Below are 23,325 nucleotides of genomic sequence, written 5' to 3' on the forward strand. Positions count from 1 at the left end.
GAATGCATTGTCCACAGACCTAAGAGCAATCGACGAAACAACTATCTTCCGCAAATCTCTGAAGATATTTCTCTTCAACAGTGAGAACCTTTAGCCACACTAATCCACCTCACCAACCCAATCAGATAAGAAAGCCCACTTCGATACTCACCCTAATCACTCCCTCCCTTCTTCTTTCTTCCTTTACTTAATCTCTGCACAAAACTAAATATATCTGTTATCCTGTAATGACAATGTTACAAAACTATGTAAGCCACATTGAGCCTGCAAATAGGTGGGGGAATGTGGGATACAAATGCAATAAATAAATAAAAATGGAATTTAAGGAAGAGTAGCAAGGTGAAAACTGCTGCTATCCAAGAGAAGAGGAAGATCGGTGCTCACCTCACATTTGCAAAAACACACTTGAATGGTTCCCAAGTCTTCTGGGATAATGATCTATGGACAGTCTAGTCAAAAGTATAACTCTTTGTACCACATAGGTCCCATTATGTCTGGTATAAAGCAAACACATCATTCCACCTTAAGGGCGTCATATCTGCAGTCAAACATGGTTTATTAATTTATCTATTCGAGACGTGATATACTGCTTTACCTGTCAGACAGGGCAGAGTGGTTAACAAACTAATAAAACATAAAAGAGCAGAAGAGACACAACATACATAACCAAAAATAGGTGCTCTCACTCGGGTACTAGCACCCTAATTGCGTCGAGCGTCACTCATATGGTTGTGGTAGTGTGATGGTGACAGTGTAGGGATGCTTTGCTGCTTCAGCACCTGGAAAACGTTTTGAAAAAAACATGAATTCTGCACTGTTCCAGAAAATTCTGAAGGAGAATGTCCAGTCATCTGTCTGTGAGCCAAAGCGTAATTGGGTAATGCTGTTATGCTTGTCTGTTTACATTTATGGAGTTCCTTTCTTTGTTTTTATTCTGTAAAGCGCTTGGTTCTGTTCTCAGTCACAGCAGTATAGCAAATTTGAATAAAGAATGATCCAAAACACAAAAGCAAGTCTACATCTAAATGGTTAAGGAGAAACAGAATTAAAGTTTTGGATTGGCCTAGTCAAAGTCTTGACTTGAAGCCAATAGTGATGCTGTGACAGGACCTGAAGTGAGCAGTTCATGCACAAAAACCTACAGATGTGTCTGAATGAATTAAAGCACTTCTGCAAAGAAGATTGGCTAATATTTCTCAACAGCAATGTGAAAGACTATAATCAAATTATATGAAGTGTTTGGTTGCAATTATTGCTGCTAAATGTTTAGGGGACGGTTACTTTTTCACATGGGTGATATAGGTGTTAGCTAACTTTGTTCCTTAAATGACATAATAATTTAAAAACTGTTACGTGTTTACTCAGGTTCCCTTTGTCTAATATTACATTTTGTTTAAAGATGTGTGACATATATGCAATATTAGAGCAAATCAGGAAGGTGGGGGGTACAACTTTTTCACATCACAGTATATCACCATGAGCTATACAGTTGGTTCTCAATTCCAAAAATAAGGTCACCTGTTGGGTCATGGGTTCTTTATGCTAGCCAAGCTTGATGGTCATTCTGTTTGACCTCCCTATTCCACCTGTGACTTCCTCTTGTTACTCTGGGAGTTATAATAGCTTTCTTTTCAGAAGCTGATTTCTAATGTTTCCAAGCATAGCTTTTTTTTTTTTCTTTGCTTCAGCATTGCTACTTAGTTTTCTTGATTTTTCTATGCTTCACACTCTTATTCACACTTTTCTGATCTCAGACATTGCTGCTCGTTAACTTAAACCACTCCAAATTGTGCAAAACTTAGCTGTTAAGCTCCCTTTGTCAGGCTTGTAAACATAATCATATCACATTTCCTTTTTCTTTGATTACACTGGCTTCCTGTTCATTTTTTTCTCTCTCTCTCAAGTTCTGTGCTGTTAAGGCTTATTTGGGTTCCCTACACTGTCTTCCCTGACTATCCCTTGCACTTCCATGTGATCCTTGAGATCCCTGGATTTTCATTACCTTGTTCTTCCAAACCCTAAACAGGCACGCTATGGAATTTACCAAACATTCAGCTTTTTTCTTCTTAACATCCAAACTAGGAAACAATCTTCCTTCGTCTTTCCGTACTGAGCAATCATTTAAGAAATTTAAAGTTTTACTAAAAACATTTTTACACTAGCATTGAGCGTCTGGTCATTGGACTCAATTGCTTACTCAGATGCTTTCTACTCAGTATGCTTTTTTGTGTATTATTGAATCCTGTCTAATGTCATTCTCTTCCTATCATTATCCTTTTTTTTTTTTTTTTTTTAATTGTACACCTTTATATTTAATTCTACATCTCACCAGATTAGGCAGTATATCATATTTGCAATAAGCATCCAACAGTAGGATGTCCCCATGGGGTATGCAAATACAGTCTATTTGAAGCATTTCATGAGGATTTTAGTTCTGTGAAGAACTCTGTGCCTCTTCCTAAGCAAACCACTTAAGTTTTATTTTTGCCCTCAGAAGAGTATCCTATCGCATACCATTGTACTTTTTTATGTTCTAGAGGCCCCCGTTCAACCAAAAGCCTAGACCATGCTTGTCTCCCCCCCCCCCCCCCCCCCCCACCCCTCGACCAAAGGTGCACCCTTCTCAGGCCTACTATAGAATCCCTTGTGGCCTAGTCAGGGCAGGAGCTCTGCATTCCAGTTGACTGTCACATCCTCCTGCCCTCTAGCTACAGCTGCAGTTCTGTACCTGTGGACCCTGTTTTATGCAGCTATGGAAAATAAGTTTGGGAGAAAATTTGAGCCTAATTTATTTTCCGTTGGCTCACAAACCTGTTCATATCACTGCTGTGTGGTGGTAGAGAATCAGAATGTAGCCTGCTTTTCTCCTCTTGTGATGTCAAAATGGCACATCCTTTTCAAAATCAAGTCAGTATAGACTTTTTCTCACTGTTGCTACCATGGCTTACTTTGTGTCTACTATTTTTTTTTTTTTTTTTTTGTATGTATATCAAAGACTTCTGGTTCAGTGTAAGTTTTGTGGTTTGCATTTTCTTTTAAATCGGGAACTTCTCTGTAATTTTAGGTTGATAAATAGTAGCACTACCTTATAGATTCTCAGAAATGGGGGCCATCGAACTGGATATGAATCACCCCTCCTCCATACCTGTTAACTATTTCACCAGCCCCCCCCCCCCCCCCCCCCCCCCACACACACACACACACACAAACTCATACTGCTCCTTTTCCTTGTCACCTCATACCCATACCAGCTTCTCCTTCTGTTTGAGTTAAGGAACATACTTTATATCCTGCTTGTCCATGGAGAAAAGAATCAGCCATGTACATAGGTGACAAAGAGGCATATTTTCAAAGCACTTTGGGAGGCTAAGTTCCATAGGTTTCTATGGAACTTTGGGAGGCTAAGTGCTTTGAAAATGAGCCTGAAAGGTCCCTAATGGCTCCAGGTCTGATCTGCTCTACCATGACCCAGAAAAGTGCTGTATATTTAGCAGAGAACTTCGTGTTGCCATTCTCATCTTACCAGCAAGCAAAGTACCTGATAAGTTATGTCAGATAACTTACAACTTTGTTGGAAAAGCCAGGCCTGGGTCCACTAGATTGCAAGAATAAGCCTGTCATAAATTAGTTTTTATGGCAAAAGAGTTGGAACATGCAATTTGTGTTTTGGAGTGCCTTTCTGCTTACACCAGTGATGCTGAGCAGGCAAGTGTGGGGCTTGCAGCAGTGGCGTAGCCAAACTGCCAATTTTGGATGGGCCTGAACCCAAAGTGGGTGGGCACAAAATTTTCTCTCTACCCCCCTCCCCCAGCAAAATTTAGTCACGCTAATCAGATGCATTTGTCACACAGGGTAAAGTGCTGCTTTTCAGTGATCAGATTTCAGAAAATTTATTTAATAGCCTAACACCCTTTTCAATGAGCTTTCAGAGGCCAAAACCTCCTGCCTCAGGTCAGTATAATGCTGTTACGGTATCCTCGCCTGACCTAAGGAAGGAAGTATTGGTCTCTGAAACTTCATTAACACAGGTACCATATTACTTTATCCTAAATTAAAAATAAAATTATTTTCTTTACCTTTCTTGTATGGCCATTTACTTTTTCTCATTGTGTCGCTCCCAGTCTCTAGATTCTGCTTTCCTTCGTTTTCGTTTAACTCTTCTGCCACGGTTTCCTGGCCATTTCTCATTTTTCTCTCCTTTTTCTTTGCTTTCTTCAATATTTTTCTGCCTCTCTCTCTCTGTCCTGATTTAATTCATTCTTACTATCCATTCTTTAATTTCCTTCATCTACTTATGGCTTTTCATCTTTTCTCACCCTTGTTCTCCCCATGCCCCTTCCTCTTATTCTCCAGTCTTTCACTACTCTCCTTTTCCATCCAGCAGCTCTCTTCTTTCTCTCCCCATCCTTCCAGTCTCCCCTCTCTCTCCCCATCCTTCCAGTAGTCTCCCCTCTTTCTTTCTGCATCCTTCCGTCCAGTGTCACCTCTTTCTCCCTACCCTTCCATCCAGCGTCTTCCCTCTTTCTCTCCCCATCCTTCCATCCATCTATCCTCTCTCCTGATCCTTCCATCTGTCTCTCTCCCTCTTTCTAACCAGTGTCTCTGTATCACTCTACCCTTTTCTGTTCAGTGTCCCTTCTCTCTCCACATCCTTCGTCTCTCACCTTTCTCTGCATCCTTCCAGTCTCTCACCTTTCTCTCCCCATCCTTCCATCCAGAGTCTCTCTCCCCATCCTTCCATCTGTTTTCTATCTTTTCTCCCCATCCTTCCATGTTTTCCCTCTTTCTCCCCATCCTTCCATGTTTTCCCTCATTCTCTGCCATCCTTCCATGTTTTCCCTCATTCTCTGCCATCCTTCCAACTGTTTTCCCTCTTTTCTCCCCATCCTTCCAAGTTTTCCCTCTTTCTCCCCATCCTTCCATGTTTTCCCTCATTCTCTGCCATCCTTCCATCTGTTTTCCCTCTTTTCTCCCCATCCTTCCAAGTTTTCCCTCTTTCTCCCCATCCTTCCAAGTTTTCCCTCTTTCTCCCCATCTTTCCATGTTTCCCTCTTTCTCCCCATCCTTCCATGTTTTCCCTCATTCTCTGCCATCCTTCCATCTGTTTTCCCTCTTTTCTCCCCATCTTTCCATGTTTTCCCCTCTTTCTCCCCATCCTTCCATCTGTTTTCCCTCTTTTTCTCCCCATCCTTCCATGTTTTCCCTCTTTTCTTCGACGAGGCCCGCCCTGCATGCCAGCGCCAGCCCCCATTGCCGGCCACTGCTGCTTTTCCTGTTGAGCAGCAGGGCCGGCGCTACAAAAAAGAAGCGCTAATGGCGCTAAGGACAAGAAATGTTTTTTTTTAAAAAAAAGCGCGGCTCCGGCAGACACTGTCTCGGCAGCCTTAAGGCATTGGCTGCTGGCTCGCAGGCTCCTCCCGCAGACGGGAGGAGCCTGCGAGCCAGCAGCCAATGCCTCAGCAGCCAATGCCTTAAGGCTGCCGAGACAGTGCCTGCCGGTGCCGCGCTTTTTTTTTTAAACATTTCTCGTCCTTAGCGCCGTTAGCGCTTCTTCTTTTTTGTAGCGCCGGCCCTGCTGCTCAACAGGAAAAGCAGCAGTGGCCGGCAATGGGTGCTGGCGCTGGGCGGGCCTGGGCTGAAATTCCTGGCTTGCAGTCAGAAAAGCACATTACCCTTGAGTGGGGGGGGGGGGGGGGTAGAATGGAGGCTGCAGCATCAGGGAGGGGCATTCAGGCCATTGTGGATTGCATCCAGTAGGGTTTGGTAGGGGGTTGGGTCCAGTGCTGTTTTCTATTCAAGGTGCATGTGTTGCGTATTCACCCCCTGTCAGTTTATCTGGGTTCTCCCTCCTCCACTGTGGATAGCAGGAGGGAGAATGCAGATAAAACTGACATCTCTCACTTCCCTTCCTGGCAAAACTGTGCAGTCCAACCCCCCCCCCCCCCCCCCCCCAAACACCACACCTTGAAATCACCTCACTCTGCTCCAATCTTCACCCACTCATGGGCTGCCTGCACCTGCTCCAGGATTTTCTCTCACTCTGAACCATCCCACCCATTCTGGCATAATTTCCTGTTTTGTCAAGGGCGGAATGGATCAGTGAAAGTCCTGGTGCAAGTACAGACAGCTTATGAGTGCCACTGCCCAGGCAAGACTGAAATAGAACAGATTTGAAGGTGTGGGGGGTGGGAGACGCACCCTCTGTGGAAAAAATCCAGGTTACGTTGCTGATCAAGTCCCTAGTTTGTGGGCCCCTGATCTTGAGATCCGTAGGGTCCAGAGGCAGTCGGGCCGCAATCTGTGGTTCTAAAAGGTTTAGGCAGCATAATGTGTGTGTTCTGACCTTAATGGGGCCCATTAAGGAAGACCTTGATGTCTTGCTGAGGGAGGCTGCCTCCCTGGGCCTGGGGGACCTCTTCCTGGAGGGTTTGGGCTGTTCCACAGAAAGAATCTGTCATCCTAATCACTGTATGAAAGGCATTTGCCTCTTGGCTTCACCTTCCAGTGTGGCCTAGATATCACCAATGTTTGTTAGTCATCTCCCTGTGGACTTGATGTAGCCATGTGTCTTTGTTAGCTAATTCAGCCATCACAAAAATAAGGTGTCTCGTGCTAGTTATGCTGTTGTAGAGTACAAGCAGGAGCACATAACCAGTACCTCTGTGACAGCAAGTTACAGTAGGACCACACAGTACAGAAATTGCTGAGCACATGCTCTTGATTTGAAAGTATGACCTTAGCAGGCAGTCTCTGCAAGGCATAGTCCTAACTTATTGAGAGCCAGTCATGCTGTGCAGACCATAAAGATCTTGTTTTTGTAGAGGTGGTGACCAAGGCTTCAGAAACAAAAACTTTAGGGAATGCAAAATCCTGGGTGCTAGGGTGCATTTTCCATGCTCTATTGCAACATTGGTTAAGCTTTTTTTCTGCTTCATCCTATAAGATCTAACAGAATATTGCTACTGTTTTGACAAATTTTACATTGCTGTGTTTTGAGCAATCATTTTTCCTGATGTGAAGTTTAAAGTTGTTACATTTTTTTTTTTTTTAAATGACTCATAACACTAATTTTTATAGGAGGATGCTGAAGTGACCAAAGTTTTTGAAGATGATCTAGAGACTCCACCAACAAGAAACATTCCATCTCCTGGACAGCTGGACCCAGACACCCACATCCCAGTAATTAATTTAGAAGACAGGACCAGGCTGGTGGGAGAGGAGGCCCCTAAAAACAAGGATTTAGTAGAATGGCTTAAATTACATCCTACTTACACTGTTGATATGCCAAGTTATGTACCAGTAAGTACAGCAATTTTTGCTAAAGTTTTTGCATGGACACTACATAATATGGTTGGGGGGGGGGGGGGGGAAGAGAGTTTAACCTTGGTTTAATACAAAGAGAGGTATGTCAGATGATGCTAATATCCTTAAATGATTTTGTGAGTCTGTCTTCCCTCTCCCCCCCCCCCCCCCCCACACACCTTAACATCTGGATGGCTGCATCTAGCTCAGCCGCACTTGGTGTGGAACAGGTTCATTGGGGTGGATGTTTAGATTGTTTTAAAACCCGGGGAGGAAACACAGAAGGGGATAAGGGGCAATATTTGCAGGGCTTTTTTTGCTTTGGAATGGCGTATCGGCACCTTTTTTTACCTGTTCCATGTCGCTACATGGCTGATCCCATTTCCCGCTGGTTGCCTCTAAGAGTCCGGGCCCTAGGCAGTAATCAGACAGTACTAGACCCGGCACTAGTATTAACTTCAGCAGTGAGGAGCCTTGGAGCCTATCTGGTCCTGGAGTCCCTGTTGGTACCGCCCCTCTGACGCATACATGTCAGAGAGGGGGGAACCAACAGGGCCTTCCCTAGTACATGGGTTTAAAGGCTCCTCACTGCTGAAGATAGCGCTGGTGCCAGGCCTAGTACTGTCTAATTACTTCCGGAGGCCCAGACTCTCAGAGGCAGGGAGAGGGAGGAAGATTCAAAGAGAAATTGGGGGGGGGGGGAGGGGGCATTGTTGGAAAATAGGTGATGAAATAGAGAAAGTGGGTAAGGTAGGAGGGAAGAGAGGAGATATGCTGGATATGGAGGGGAGGGATAAGAAATGCTGAACACGGATGGAGAGGAGGAGTAAGAAGAAATGCTGGACATGGAGGGGAGAGAGGAGAAGTGCTGGACATGGATGGAGGAAAGGGGTAAGAAGAAATGCTGAACATGGATGGAGAGGAGGGAAGAGAGGAGGAATGCTGGACATGGAGGGGAGGGAAGAGAGGAAAAATGCTGGAGGGGGCAAGAAGAAATTCTGGACATGGGGGAAGGAGGAGAGGAGAAACGCTAGACATGGATGGAGGGGAGAAAGGAGAAACTTTGGACATGCATAGAAGGGGAGGGAAGAGGAGAAACACCAAACATGGATGGAGGGGGAGGGAAGAGAGGAAAAAAAACTGCACATAGATGGAGAAAATAAGCAAAAGCTGAATGTACTCTATACCACCTCCTGTCAAGACTGTGGAAGACTGTGGAGGAGTGTAAAGAAATAAATAGGAGGCCCTGGAAATGGCTTTAAGAACCAGAGACTGAGACCAACATTTATTTATTTATTTATTTATTTATTTATTGCATTTGTATCCCACATTTTCCCACCTCTTTGCAGGCTCAATGTGGCTTACAATACATCATAGTGGAAATAAGAAGAGAATAGACATTTGGTATTACAGAAGGATTTGGGGTTGCATGGTAATGGAATACATGATAGTAATATAACAAAAGGCATTATTAAACATTTCTGGATATATGTGGGGAGTTTCACGTGTGTTGATCTTTGTTGTATATCTTGTCAAAGAGATGGGTCTTCAGTGTTTTGCGGAAGTTGGTCAGTTCATAGATCAGAAAAATAGTCACTAGACAACATTTTAGTGTTTGAAATATGTCGAATTTGAGAATTTACATCTTCTGTCTTATTTTGCACTGTACAGGAGGAAATTTGTTTCTTTGTGCTTTCCTGGTATTGTGCTGCATGCAGAGTCTAGCTTCTTGGGATTTCAGGCTAATTTTTGCCTGTATTTGAAGAGGGCCATCTCTGTTCTGCATGTGTGACTGCAAGGCCAGTGTCTGAATAGGGATCTTTTTGTTAGGTTCTCAGATTTTGATGGCACATTGGGCTCCTTTTGCTAAGCCACGCTAGTGATTCGTACATGGCAAATGCAATGAAGCTCATTCAATTCCTATGGGTTTGTCACATTTGCTACAGGGGAATCGTTAGTGCAGCTTAGTAAAAGGAGCACATTGTGTTTCAGATTTGGCAAGATTCCTGGTCTGTGTGCTAATTTGGTTTGTGTCATTTTGGATGTACCGAAGCTGTAACAACTTACAGAAATTATTTATAATGAAAAAAAATCACAAGTTATTTTTCATCTCCTATACTGGTGTAATATTTTGAATGATGCCTTTTTATATGCTCCATGGCTGGTAAAAGGGATGTGGCTACTGTAGGGGTGGGGCCATAGTGACCCCTGCCTATAAGGTTGCCCTGTATATGTACCCAATACCTTTTTTCCTACAAAAAAAGCACTGAATATTTGTGATAAGAAATGTACTGAAATTCAAACTGAGGCTTGATAGAATATTGCACTTTATACTTGGTTTCCCTCTATGCTTCTGTTCCAGTGCTAGCAGGAATCAGTCTATCATTTACATTGTTAAGGAAATGGGTATTTATAGAAAAATTCAAAAGCTGTTAAGTTAAAAATATATACATATATTTATTGACAGTATTAAAACGTATTTTTGTTTAGTAACAGGTGATAGTTGTGGCTGAAATGGATTATTGCTTTGATAAGATTTTATTCGTGAAGGGGGAATAAAGACAGTACTAAAGGCTGTATAATTAGGCATTCCATTAGTTTAGCTCCAATCAAAATCAACATGTTGAATTTGATATTTCCTGACATACAACAGTAACGCATGGCAGTGCTTCCCCCTTTCTGCTGCCTCATAGCCAGTCTACACTGGTGCGCTGTTTCCAAGTACTTCTTTTTCTGAATTAAGGTTCAGGGTGAGATACAAATCAAGTTATAGTTGATAGTTCCCTGCCCCAGAAGATTTACAGTTGCTGTGTTTACCTGTGGCAATGAAAGGTGACATGACTTGTCCAAGATGAGAGGGAGTACCAATGAGAGGAGGGGGATTGCACCTGGTGAATCATGATTCAGTGATGAGCAGGACAGGTAGGTGCCCTACCAGGATATAATATTTTCAGAAGTGACAAGGGTATTTTTACAAAGAGGAGGAATAGTTCTTTTAGATACAAAAATTGAGGTGTAAAGGAGTAATCCTTTTATGAGCAACTGGAGAATGCTAAATGTTTCTCCATGGACAAGCAGGGTATAACCTGCTGTCAGGCTTCTTCCCTGGAAGCACTGGGTTTGTGAGCCTTTGGACCACTACCGTGGAGCGACAGTGGCAGGCAAGGTCACCTTCAAAGCAGAGACAAGGCAAGGCTGGACTGGAACGCACTGGACTGGCACCCACTGGACTGGTACACACTGGAGTGGAGCCCACTGGACTGGAACACACGGGACCGGAACACACTGGACCTAGGCTTCACCTACGCTTAGCCACCATTCCCCGAGGATTGAGCCCTCAGGTTTGGGCAGCCGGCAGGGCTTACAGGAAAACCGGAACTGGAACTAGCAAGCAGGAACAACAGGAATCAGGATACAGCAGTGCCCCCAGGCACCTATGCGAAAGCAAGGCAGACAGGCAGGGGATGTCCGGGTTCCGGCAATAGTCAGGTCTGTCCACAGGCAGAGAATATCCAGGTTCAGGCAGTAGTCGCAGCAGGCAGCAAGTATCAGGGTTCAGGCAGTAGTCAGGTCAGGCAGCAGGCAGAGAGTAGTCAGATTCAGGCAATGGTCAGGTCAAGTAGCAAGACTATGGCTGGAGCTCCAGTAGCAAGGAGTACTGGCAGCGGACAGGACTAGGGCTGAAGCTCCAGAAGCAAAGGAAAACACACACGGGAAAACCAGAAAGCTAAACACAAGAAAACTAGTAAAGCTGTACACAAGCTAACAAGAAAGCTATGCCCAAGCTAACTAGTCACAAGCTAGAAACTGACAGCAAAACACAGGAGAACTAGTAAAGCTGTACACAAGCAAAGCTATGCCCAAGCTAACTAGTCACATGCTAGGAACTCGCACAACACACAGGAGAACTAGTAAAGCTGTACACAAGCTAACAAGCAAAGCTATGCCCAAGCTAACTAGTCACATGCTAGGAACTCGCACAACACACAGGAGAACTAGTAAAGCTGTACACAAGCTAACAAGCAAAGCTATGCCCAAGCTAACTAGTCACATGCTAGGAACTCGCACAACACACAGGAGAACTAGTAAAGCTGTACACAAGCTAACAAGCAAAGCTATGCCCAAGCTAACTAGTCACATGCTAGGAACTCGCACAACACACAGGAGAACTAGTAAAGCTGTACACAAGCCAACAAGAAAAGCTATGCCCAAGCTACTAGTAACAAGCTAGGAATTCACACTGAACTGGACAAGGTAGCAGTGCACAGAGCACTCTTAACATACCATAGACCTTAGACGATGCAAAGGCCAAGGCTGCAGTCTCTAAGTGATTAATAAAGCCCTTCAACACCCGAGGAGCAGCTGCAGCCATCAGTACGCAACTACGGAGCCTGTCCAGGCACAAACAAGAGAGACAAATCCAGCAGCCAGGAAGAACTGGACCGGACTGGGCTAAAGTCTGGAACGGGTAGGAACAGCAAGACAAACTATGGGAGCCACTGGCTCTGGCCACCAGCGGGTGAGAGGAGCACAATCCAAGGAGCAGGCAGAGCGCACACAGAACATAGAGAGACTCAGAATACCTAGGTGCAGCACAAAGAAGCAAACAGAGGTAGAGCTAACTCAGGCAGCACCCCCAGGTGCAGTAAAGTGGAGTAATTAGAGCCATGCTGGAAGCAGCCAGCACACAGAAGGAAAACTACTCCAGAAAGAAGCTGACCCCCAGAAATAAGGTAAGTCTGAGGGTGGTCACGGCCACAGACGTGACACCTGCACATAAGCGAGTTATGCCATCACATGGCACCAGAATGGAACAGCTATTGCAGAGTTGAGAAGTAGTGTAAAATTCTAAGCATGCATGTGCAGCAGTCTCCTCAGTCCCCTCAGTTTTGTTTTTTTTCCAATCTGTTGAATGGATGTGAAAGTAAAGCTCTCATTTTCAAGAGTTTCTCTTTTTTGCCATCTTCAAAAAAAATGTTGTTACTCTTTCTTATTTTATTTTTCACCTTCCAATGGAGCATAGCACAAACCAAATCAGGGTTTTTTGTTTATGTCCTCGGTGTGAAAGAAATGTCCAGAACTTTGACACCTATTCTAGGTCTCATCTGTATGGGCTCAGATCACAATCAAGTTGAATGTAAGCACTGCAGAAGAATGTCTGCAAGTTCAAAAATATTGACTTCATAACCATTATGAAGCAGAAAGGAGGTTCCTACTTGTAAAGAAAGAGCGAGTATTTGGTTTCTGCACAGAAATTCTCTGTGCATTCAAGTAGATCATTCCTCTGACTCTAGTCTCTACTCCCCTGTGACTTGAAGGGGCAGCACATCTTTGTCCAGTAACTTATCCAGCAAAAACATTGTGTTCACTGATTGTAGCATATGCCTCTGTTTATCCTACCCTGTGCTGCAACCTTCCATTTAGCCTTCAAAAGTAAGGCCTTTGATATCGGTTCCCATGCTAATAAAAGGGACAAATGAGTCTTCCTCACCACTATGTCTACTTCTGGTAGAATGGCCACATTCATTCTTACAAAAGACATTAATGTGTTACACCTGAAAGATACTTGCAGTACCCATTAAGGCCAGGCCACAGTACAGGCCTCTTGATCTATAGGAGTTACATCTGCACGGAGACACGTACCTACCGGGATCCAATAGTTTCTATTTTGTCCCCTTTGAAACTTTGAATTTTTTTTTTGTTACATTTGTACCCCGCGCTTTCCCACTCATGGCAGGCTCAATGCGGCTTACATGGGGCAATGGAGGGTTAAGTGACTTTCCCAGAGTCACGAGGAGCTGCCTGTGCCTGAAGTGGGAATCGAACTCAGTTCCCCAGGACCAAAGTCCACCACCCTAACCACTAGGCCACTCCTCCACTCTGAAACACAAGGGAGATATTCTTTACCATCTCCTTTGCCATGATCTGAAAATTCCCAAAGTGACATGAAAGATCATCTCAATCCACATTATATTCCAGAGATTAAAAGTACCTGGCAGAGTCCGAAAAAGTGCAGAACCCATCAAAGTCTATGTGGTTGTTTCCTTGGACACCCCCACCACCAACAACAACAACAACAACAGACTCGGCATTCCAGTGTCAAAGTGGACCCTCACTAAATTCCACTTATGTTATGAGCAGACTAGTATCTAGTCAACCAATTAAGGTCAAACCTGATCAAATCAAAGCTATTGTAACTACCATAGGTTTTTGATGATCTGCTTCACTTGATTTGTTCAAAACAGCTGCTTGATGCTCACTTTGTTCTTTCGTGTCACAGTCTTCCTGGACCAAAGCATTTGAGTAAGCAGCACTAACCAACCTGCCTTTTTGATCTATGCAACTTGCTTCCATCATCTGATTGGGATACACCTTAACAATGAATGAACTTGGGATTTATCCAGTTGTGTGCCTGATTACATTCTGCTTGTCAATGGAGAAATCAAAGTTGCTCAATACATGTTCTTTGTACAAAGCAGAATTAATCAGACACACAATCCCTCCCACCTCCATGATAGTTGCAGTACTTGACCTATAAAATGAGGGGACAAAGGAGCCTGCTGGGAATGTGAAGAAATGTGCATGCTCAGAACTTTATATTAGTTTTAACCTCTATGAGAACTGTTCCGTCCTGTGTACCCACTTGTGTGCTGATTTGTTCTCCTGTCTACAGAAAAATCAGTTACAGGTAAGCAACTTTACACTCTGTGTTTATAAAATTGCCCATGGATTTATGTGCATAAAAATAGGCAGTGAGAAAACATAGTGTCTACTCTTATGTGATAAAATACATAGGTGTTCCTTGGGATGGGTAATGGAACAGGGGCACATCCTTTTTTTACATGTGTATTACAAAATGCACATGCACCAATTACAGACACTCAGTTACTCACTCTTAAACTACCTAAGAGGTGGTGTAACTTTGCAAGAGCTTTCAGTGAGAGCTGAACTAATAGGGACTTTTTGAAATAACACAAGGGGTTTAATAACTCTTTGTAGCCTATTATTGGCTGCCTTCAACAGAAAAGAGATAGTAACCATCAAATGGTTTTCTGCAAAGTAGCGGTGTTGTTAATGGGGCGACCTAACTCTACTAGATGTAGATTGAAGAATGCAAGTTATAACATCACCTAAATACAAGTTAAAAAGTGCACACTTACACGACTCAATAGCACATTTCCCCTTCATTTACAAACATACAATTCTGGATGGAGTAATCAGTGGTATGGGATGTGCTAAAATGCATTTTGTATTGGTGGCAAGGTTGTCAGGCTGTGTAGATGGATGCATGTGGGTGTATGACAGAGAGTGAGTGAGTGACATTGAGTGAATTTACCTTGAGAATATAGGACTAGCTGTGTGTTTTGAGAGGGGGTGTGAGCACAGTGGGGCTTCGGTGATCAGAATTGAATGCAGTACTCGAAGTGAGGTCGCACCATGGAGCGAAGGAGGCATAACATTTTTGGGCTTATTTTGCATCTCTCTCCTAATAATTCCTAATATTCTGTTTGCTTTATTGGCCACCACCGCACACTGGGCAGAAGATTTTCAACTTATTGTCTACAATGACACCTAGAGAAACTGCAGGTTTTGGGTTTGTTTGTTTTTTTTCAGAAACATGAGACATTGTGCTCAGAAGATACAGGTTTTTTCAGATTTTTGCAGTTCCACTCAGGATCAGTGAGAGTGAATTTGTGTAATTCTGAAGAGGCAGTCTCTCCGCAGGTGTGCAGTAGGAGTTGAGTCATTTACCTTTTAAAAGTTTTCTTGTCTCTAGCGGTTGTGAGCAGCAATTCATACAGCCTGCTCACGCCAACCCCGGAGCCTTCTCTGATGTAACTTCATGGGCGTAGTTTGGGGGAAGGTTAGGGGGCATTGTCCCCCCAAATGAGCTGCCCATACTACTAGCTTCTCCCGGCAGTTGCTTTGGTGGCTTGGAGGAACCATGAACTTCCGTGCCCTTCCCTTCTGTGCCCTTTCCTTCCCTGCCTCTCACTTACACTCTCCACGCCCCGCAGCTGCAAAGCAAAATGAAAACGTGTGGGGCCATAGTCCTGCGTGTGCAGCTGCCGGTTTCCCTCCCCAGCCTCCTGATGTAAGTTCCTGTTTCTGGAGAGCCAGCATCGGTGCGCACAGGACTATGGCCCCGTGTATGTTTTCATTTTGCTTTGCAGCTGTGGCGGCGGGGGGGGGGTGGAGAGAGTGATTCAAGAAGCAGGGAAGGAAAAGGCAGGATACAGCAGACGGAAGCTCATGGTTCCTCCAGGCCGCCACAGCAGCAGCCAGGAGGAGAAGCTAGTAAGCTAGTGTTTTGGTGCCTATCAGGCTTATTTTCGAAAGAGAAGGACGCCCGTCTTTCAGCACAAATCGGAAGATGGCCGTCCTTCTCACAGGTTCACCCAAATCGGCATAATTCTCAACTGCTTTCCGTCGCGGGGACAACCAAAGTTCCCAGGGGCGTGTCGGAGGCGTAGCGAAGGCGGTACTTGGGTGTCCTTTACCCATAATGGGAAAAAAAAGGGTATCCCTGATGAACACTTGGATGCTTTACCTGGTCCTTTTTTTCTTACGACCAAGGCACAAAAAAGGTGCCCGAACTGATCAGATGGCCACCAGAGGGAATCGAGGATGACCTCCCCTTACTCCCCCAGTAGTCACTAACCCCCTCCCACCCTCAAAAGACATCTTTAAAAATCTTTTGTGCCAGCCTCAAATGCCATACTCAGGTCCATCGCAGCAGTATGCAGGTCCCTGGAGCAGTTTTAGTGGGTGCAGTGCACTTCAGGTAGGCGGACCCAGGCCCATCCCCCCTACCTGTTACACTTGTGGTGGTAAATGTGAGCCCTCCAAAACCCACCACAAACCCACTATACCTACATCTAGGTGCCCCCTTCACCATTAAGGGCTGTGGTAGTGGTGTACAGTTGTGGATAGTGGGTTTTGGGGGGCTCAGCACATACGGTAAGGGATCTTTGTACCTGGGATCAATTTATGAAGTCCACTGCAGTGCCCCCTAGGGTGCCCGGTTGGTGTCCTGGCATGTCAGGGGTACCAGTGCACTATGAATGCTGGCTCCTCTCACGACCAAAGAGCTTGCATTTGGTCGTTTCTGAGATGGGCATCCTTAGTTTCCATTATCGCCGAAAATCTGAAATGACCACGTCTAGGGACGACCTAAATGTCAAGATTTGGGCATCCCCAACCGTATTATCGAAATGAAAGATGGATGCCCATCTTGTTTCGATAATACGGGGTTCCCCTCCCCTTCGCTGGGATGTTTTGCGAGGACGTCCTCAGCAAAACTTGGGCGTCCCTTTTGATTATGCCCCTCCACGTCTCTATCCTTGCTGGGGGGGGGGGGGTTGGAGAGAATGAGTGAGAGGAGGGGGGTTGGGGAGAGGGAGCGAGAGGATAGGTGAGGTGGGGGAGAAGAGATCCTGGATAGCTGCATCAGAGAAGGGTTGAAGGGAGAGACACTGGATGGAACGGGGAATGGAAGAGAATAGAGAGAGGGGGATGGTGAATAGAAGTGGGGAGGCAATGGAAGGGATAGAGAAGAGGGGGAGATGCTGGATGGAAAGGAATTAGAGATGGGAGGTGCTGGAGGGAAGGGAATGAGATGGCAGATGCTGTGAAGGCAAAGATAGAGGGGGGAAGGCTGGGGGAAGGGGAGACACTGGATTGAAAAGAATGAGCGGTAGGAGATGCGAAGGAGAAGGGGGAGGTTCTGGATGGAAGAAGGGGAGACACTGGATGGAAAAGAATGAGAGATAGGAGATGCTGCGAAGGGAGAGAGAGAAGGGAAGATGCTGAATGGAAGGGGAAGAGGAAACTGGATGAAAAGGAAAGAGAGATGGAGATGGGAGATGCTGTGAAGGGGGGGGGATGCAGGATAGAAGGGGTGAGAGAGGGAGATGCTGGATGGAAGGGGAGGTGAGAGGAGGAAGAAGGAGAGAGAGCGGAGACTGCAGAATGAAAGGGGAAGAGAGGAAGGAGACATTAGATGGGATGGAAGGAAATGCAGGATGGAATAGGGAGAGAGAGGATGGAAGGAGGAGAGGACAAAGTTTTAGTGTAAGTCGGGGGAATATGAGGAAGGGAGCCAGGGTGAGGGAAAGAGACAGAAACTTGTAGGTAGATGCAGTAAAAAGAGGGAAATTGAAGACTTAGTTAGTAATAATGAAATCTGGATAGAGAGGCAGAAAAATAAATGGAAGAAACTGGAAGGAAAATATCAATGCTGGAGATGGATGTAATGAAGGAAGTGAAGGAGGAGAGGGAAAAATGACAAATGTAAGGAAACTCTTGCAAGAGAGCAGAAACCAGAGACTGAAATCAACACAATTAGAAACATGAAATGACCAGGTAGAAAAAATAATTTTATTTTTAATTTAAAAACTAGCATATTACGATCAGTGCAAAGTGGAAACTAAGGTGATGGTTTTCTATTGGACTAAGTGAATACATTTTTCAGTTAGCTTTCAAAAGCCTAAACCACCTTCTTCTCATTAGGACAGCATACCACGCTTTAGGAGTCCTTTTACTAAGGTGCGCTAATAGATTTAGCACGCACTAATAGCGTGTGCTAAATGCTAAGAAGTCCATAGATATAAATTGGTCATCTTGGCATTTAGCATGTGCTAAATCTATTAGGGCACCTTCATAAATGGACCCCTTAATTTGTAATGTATATAGAACATGTTAGGTTTTGAAATTTACACCTGCAATCTTTATTTTGCACAATATGAGGCAACACACTACTGTTTTTCTGGTGTATTGTGTACAAAGTCTGGCTGCTTGGAAGATAAGTTTAATTTTTGTCTACATATTTTGGTTTTTAGTCTGTAGTTACATATTCTATATTTGATGAGGGTTTATCTGCATTCTGTGTGTGTGGAAGAGACCAGGTATTCTGCTAGCATTTAGTGCCTATACAGGATCAATCTGTACTAATCTGGCTCGTTTAGTTTTCTAATAGGTGTATTGATGTTCTAGTGCAGCTTTTCTTAGGTAGGCCCTTTTTATGGTGCAGCTTTTTCATAGGTAGACCCTTGCGAGACTGCTGGAAATTAGTGACATTTGTAGGGTTTTGTATTATTTTAAAATATGGTCTGATAGTGGATTTTAGATTTGAATTTAGATTATGCCATTCTCCATAGTTGCTCAAGGCAAGTTACATTCAGGTACAGTAGATATTTCCTTTTCCTGGAGGGCTTGCAGTCCAAGTATGTACCTGGGGCAATGGAGTGTTAAGTGACTTGTCCAATAAATCAAGGACCAGCAGTGGAATTTGAACTCTGGCTTCCCTGGCTGGCAGCCTGCTGCTCTAACCATTAGGTACAGCTATTACAAATGATACTTATTCCAAACATGTTTGGTAATCCAACAATGAACTAAAGGTTGGCAGATCTGAAGCCTGGTAGCTATTTGGTAAATTACTAGGCAAATTACAGGATTTCTGTTACAGTGCTGCCGAATATTATTGTTCACACGGCCAACAAGAGGATTCTGGACTGGGGAGCTAGAACTGATTGCTAGCCAAGTGTTAAAGTACCTGCATATATTACCAGAATACTGCAAATAGAGAGACATTAAAGGGGCCCTTCCTTCTTTGATGTATTCAAAAATTCCCCCATTGTACCTTTACTGTTGATGTAGGAGTTCCCCCACCACCTCCACCTTAGTCCCACCCATCTGAGCCTCCCCAAACAGTTGAGTCATTGACTGCCTATGATGGATTGGAGGATGAAAGTGGAGGTCAGCATGAGGAGCAATGAAAATGGGGAAACTGTTGTGCAAAATCTTCAGGGAGAAAAGAGGATTTGGAAGGGATATTTTAAGGGCATTTCTGTAACAGGACACCTATATTTAGGTACCTGATAGGAGCCAGTACTTCACAGAATAGGCTCCTATCAGGTACCTAAATATAGGTGCTGTGTTATAGAATTGCCTTGTGTGTGTGTATGTGTGTGTGTGTGTGAGAGAGAGAGAGGGGTGGGGGAGGTATAAGTGGAGGGATCCCCGACCCCTTTATGCTGTTGAGGGGAGATGGAAGGGCGGTGGTGGTGTGTTTTGCTAGGATATATTTACGCCTATGGATTTGTAACTGTCCAACTTTTCTGTTTTCCCAGAAGGAGGTGTAGTGATGATCTAGGGCAGGGGAGAGGGATACTGTGCTCTGCCCTTGATAATTCATGGGGATTTGAGTGGGGGCACCATGAGACAAACTTCCCTTGGGGCTTGCTCATTTCAGTGAAAAAACTTTCACTCTAAAATAAACTGGGTTCCTATCCAGTCTATTTTTTGAGATAACCACAAATGAATATGTATGAGATGTGTATACGTGGATGAATATGATAATGTCACTGCCCACATTTTGCCACCCCAAATGGAACAGTCAATCTACGCCTATGTGTAACTTCCTGCTTCTGCATAGGCAGTAAGCATTAGAGAAGGGGCTCTGGGGTTGGTGCGAGCAGACTATGTGAATTGCTGCTCACTGCTGCCCACTGCTAGAAGCATGAAAACTTTGTAAAGGTACAAAGGGGTGAGGAGGAGTCAAGAGACCAGGGGAGATGGCTGGATGGGGGACAGGAGGGAAAGATGCTGGACTATTTGTGGGGGTGAGGGGAAGAGAGGGTAAATGCTAGACTGTTTGTGAGGAGTGGGAAAAGGTAAATTTTATTATTTATTTACTGCCTTTTTGAAGGAATTCATTCAAGGCAGTGTACAGTAGGAATAAATCAAACATAAGCAATAGACAATTACAGCAGTAAAAATATTCAAATAAAAGTATGGCATAGTATACTGCTTACAATATCAACACAATACATAATAAAACATTTTAATAGTGTAGAGTAAAATGCTGGACCATGTGCGGGGAGAGGTTGGGAAGGGAGGGAAGAAGGTAAAATATTGGACCATATGTGGGGGTGGACTGGGGCTGTGGGGAAGGGGTAAAAATGCTTGACTGTGTGTGGGGTTGTGCCTTGACAATTTTAGCACTGTGTAAGTGTGCCTGAGATGAAAAAGGTTGAACATTTCTGTTGTAGGTGCTGAAACAGGCATTCCCAAACTTTCAGAACTAAGGGCTACATTGTACCTTTCAGATCACTGAAAGGAGCCAAGGGGATTGTTGAGCCAGGGAAAGGGGAGTCATAAGATTTCTCTCTTCTCGCCCGCCACCCCTCCCGGCAAGCTCACACTCTCTCTCTCTCCTTCCCTGCCTTCTGTTCTTATGCACTCCTGGCATACACATTCTCTGTTCTCTTTGGCTTTTCTTCTGGATGGAACAATAAGAAACCAAATCCTTTGAAAGTGGCAGGTTGTCAAAAGTTGAATGAACTGAGATTTCATGTCAGAAGGACAAAAATGTGGTACATTTCTTGGGAATATTCAAAATATTACTCTAAATAGAAAAGTAATTTTTCCTGCTGTTTGGGGATTGGGGGAGTGGAGGGATAAAGAGCAGCTGTGCAGCTCATGTGAAAGCAACAGTGGCATTTCTGGCATATCTTTCACCTTTCTATTTTAGCCCCAGTGCTTTGTTATATTTTTACATGTGTGCAGTCAAAGTTGTATACTTTTCCGACAAGCCCGCTGTACTTTATGAATTCCTTCCTGCCAAGTGTACCTCTTTTCTTTTCTTTCCTTTCCCATCCCCCTCACCTCACCTGTTTGGCAGTTCTTCAGCTTTTGCAGCACCCATAGCACTTTTCCTTACACCAAAAGCAGCATGCTTCCAGCTGCACTACTCTTCAAGCTCTGATTGCATCACAAAGATTAATGGTGCTGTAACTGCTGAGCTGCTTCCAGTGCACAGATGTCATTAGGAGGCTCCTTAGGTGCCCTCATCTATGATACTACTTCATGACATCACTTGCATACTGGAAGAAGCCACCAATTCATGTATCAAGCTGCAGGTAACTACGAATCCAGGGGCACCAGTTGGGCCAGGGAAAATATGTGCAGGCTGTAATTTTGAGAAAATTGCACTAAAATATAATATTACATTTCCTTGTTTAAAAGCTTGCTTACGTTGGGCTGTGTATGTTGTTTTCTTTGAATGTTTCAAATTGTATCCTTGGATTCCAAGAAAGAAATGTGCTTACTTGGTTTTTACTGATGGATGACCAAATTAATAAGACTGCTATGTTTTGCTCCTTTAAAATAATACAGTAGCTGTTAGTCCTTTTACTAAGCTGTGGTGAAAAAGTGGCTTTTATGTGCCCTTGCACAGCTCTTTCCCATGTGCTAAGGCAATTTTAACGCCATTAGCATTGCCATTAAAAAAATAAATAAATAAATTAGTGCATGTGCACTTACTGACACTTATTTTATAGGTGGTAAGGGCTTGCACGCTAATCCTGTGGAGGAATAGCCTAGTGCTTAAAACACCAGTCTTGATATCCAGAGGTGGCCAGTTCAAATCCCACTGCTGCTCCTTGTGATCTTGGGCAAATCACTTAACACTCCATTGCCTCGGGTACAAAATTAGATTGTGAGCCCTCCGGGGGGGGGGGGGGGGGGGGGCAGCAAAATACCCAATGTACCTGAATGTAGCTGTGAATGTAACTCACCTTGAGCTACTACTGAAAAAGGTGTGAGCAAAATCCAAATAAATAACCCAGCAAGTGCAGAATGTAGCTGCAATGAGTAGCGCAGGAACACCTGCTCTTCGCTCCCCAGACACACCCCTCCAACAAAAAGTTATGGAACGTACCACAGGACACCTGAGGACATCCCATAGTAAGCCATTTTTAAGTTGTGGTAAGAATGTGCTAGCACTTACCACAGCTTAGTAAAAGGGCCTCGTAGGTATTTGTTTTTATGCTTACTTAAAATAGTTGCTTTCCCATTTTTGATATAAGTCCAAAGTAGCATATAGCATCATAAAACATAAATTAAAATTGTTTGAACTAAAATCAATAAAACCCTGATCGACCAGGTATTTATTATGAATTCTGATTGAGGCAATTTCTAATTGGGATGCTATGGACTCAGCAATGATTTCAATGGTGAAATGGAAGTGATAAATTGAGTAATTTTATATCCAGAAGGACAAAGGTCAAGGATTATGGGGTCTTTCTGATTATGGGTTCAGGTTTCATTGATAAAGAGTAGGTCAAGGTTTTCAGAAGTGATCCAATCCATTATTGTTTTATTTAATACAGATCTGGCATTAATGTAACCTACTTGAATATTGTGGTATGAGGCTAATATAAAAGGCTAAGTATGAATTCTCTTAAGTTGTCGTGCCCTACTTAGTTGACTTTTCATAACATTTTGGTGGTAACGACCATGTGTAGGTACTGTACCTTTAGTATGGTGGTTGTTAATTTGGTGAGATGTGAAGTGTTTGAACAGTCTCTGGTGATTCACTATGATGGGTATGATATTATCTGAGAGTAGGGTAGAAAGTGATAGATGAAGCAGTGATAGGGAGTATATTGCTAAGAGTAATTTGACAATATACATACTGGTGACAATCTAACAATTGGTAAATAGAACTCAGTTTGGTCAGATCTTATAGCAGTCCCATTTGTTCTGTTTTCTCTCTAGATGGTGGTGTAATGTTTTAGGAACTGGTGTAATAGAGTTTGATCCCCCCCCCCCACCCCCCCGCAACACATAAAGTTATTGCTCTTTGAGTCCTGGGAGTTCTCTTATGGTATGGTAAAGTTCCAACTCTTTTTTGCACAAGTTTATGCATAAGTGTTTTGCAGTGGAGGGGATTGTGTGTTGGCCTTACTGAGGTGGTGTCAAAACTGTAATATAGTTTAATTTGTCAGGGCTTTAGATATTTTGCAGTAACTGATGTGTTGAGGTGCAAGAAGAGCCTGTTGATCTTGTAACTCCAAATCTCATGAAACAGCAAAATCAACAAGTTCTTTGAGAAAGGGAGGGGATGGGCAGGTGGGATGTGTGTGAGAGAAAGAGAGGGCAGACTGGCCAAGGGCAGATAGGATGTGACGGGTGGGGGGGGGGGGTGGAACAGACTGGCTGCAGACCTGTATGGAGTTG

General features: G+C 43.9%; 1 protein-coding gene across 1 annotated transcript in view; it reads left to right on the top strand.

Moving 5' to 3' along the window:
• CHD7 (chromodomain helicase DNA binding protein 7) overlaps nt 1–23,325 on the top strand; it is a 504,651-nt gene that overhangs the window by 475,743 nt on the left and 5,583 nt on the right. The window contains 1 exon segment of the mRNA XM_030214843.1: nt 7,078–7,299. Coding sequence (XP_030070703.1) covers nt 7,078–7,299 — 222 coding nt within the window.

This window comes from Microcaecilia unicolor, chromosome 1 (genome assembly GCF_901765095.1).
Source record: "Microcaecilia unicolor chromosome 1, aMicUni1.1, whole genome shotgun sequence".
Classification (NCBI taxonomy): Eukaryota; Metazoa; Chordata; class Amphibia; order Gymnophiona; family Siphonopidae; genus Microcaecilia; species Microcaecilia unicolor.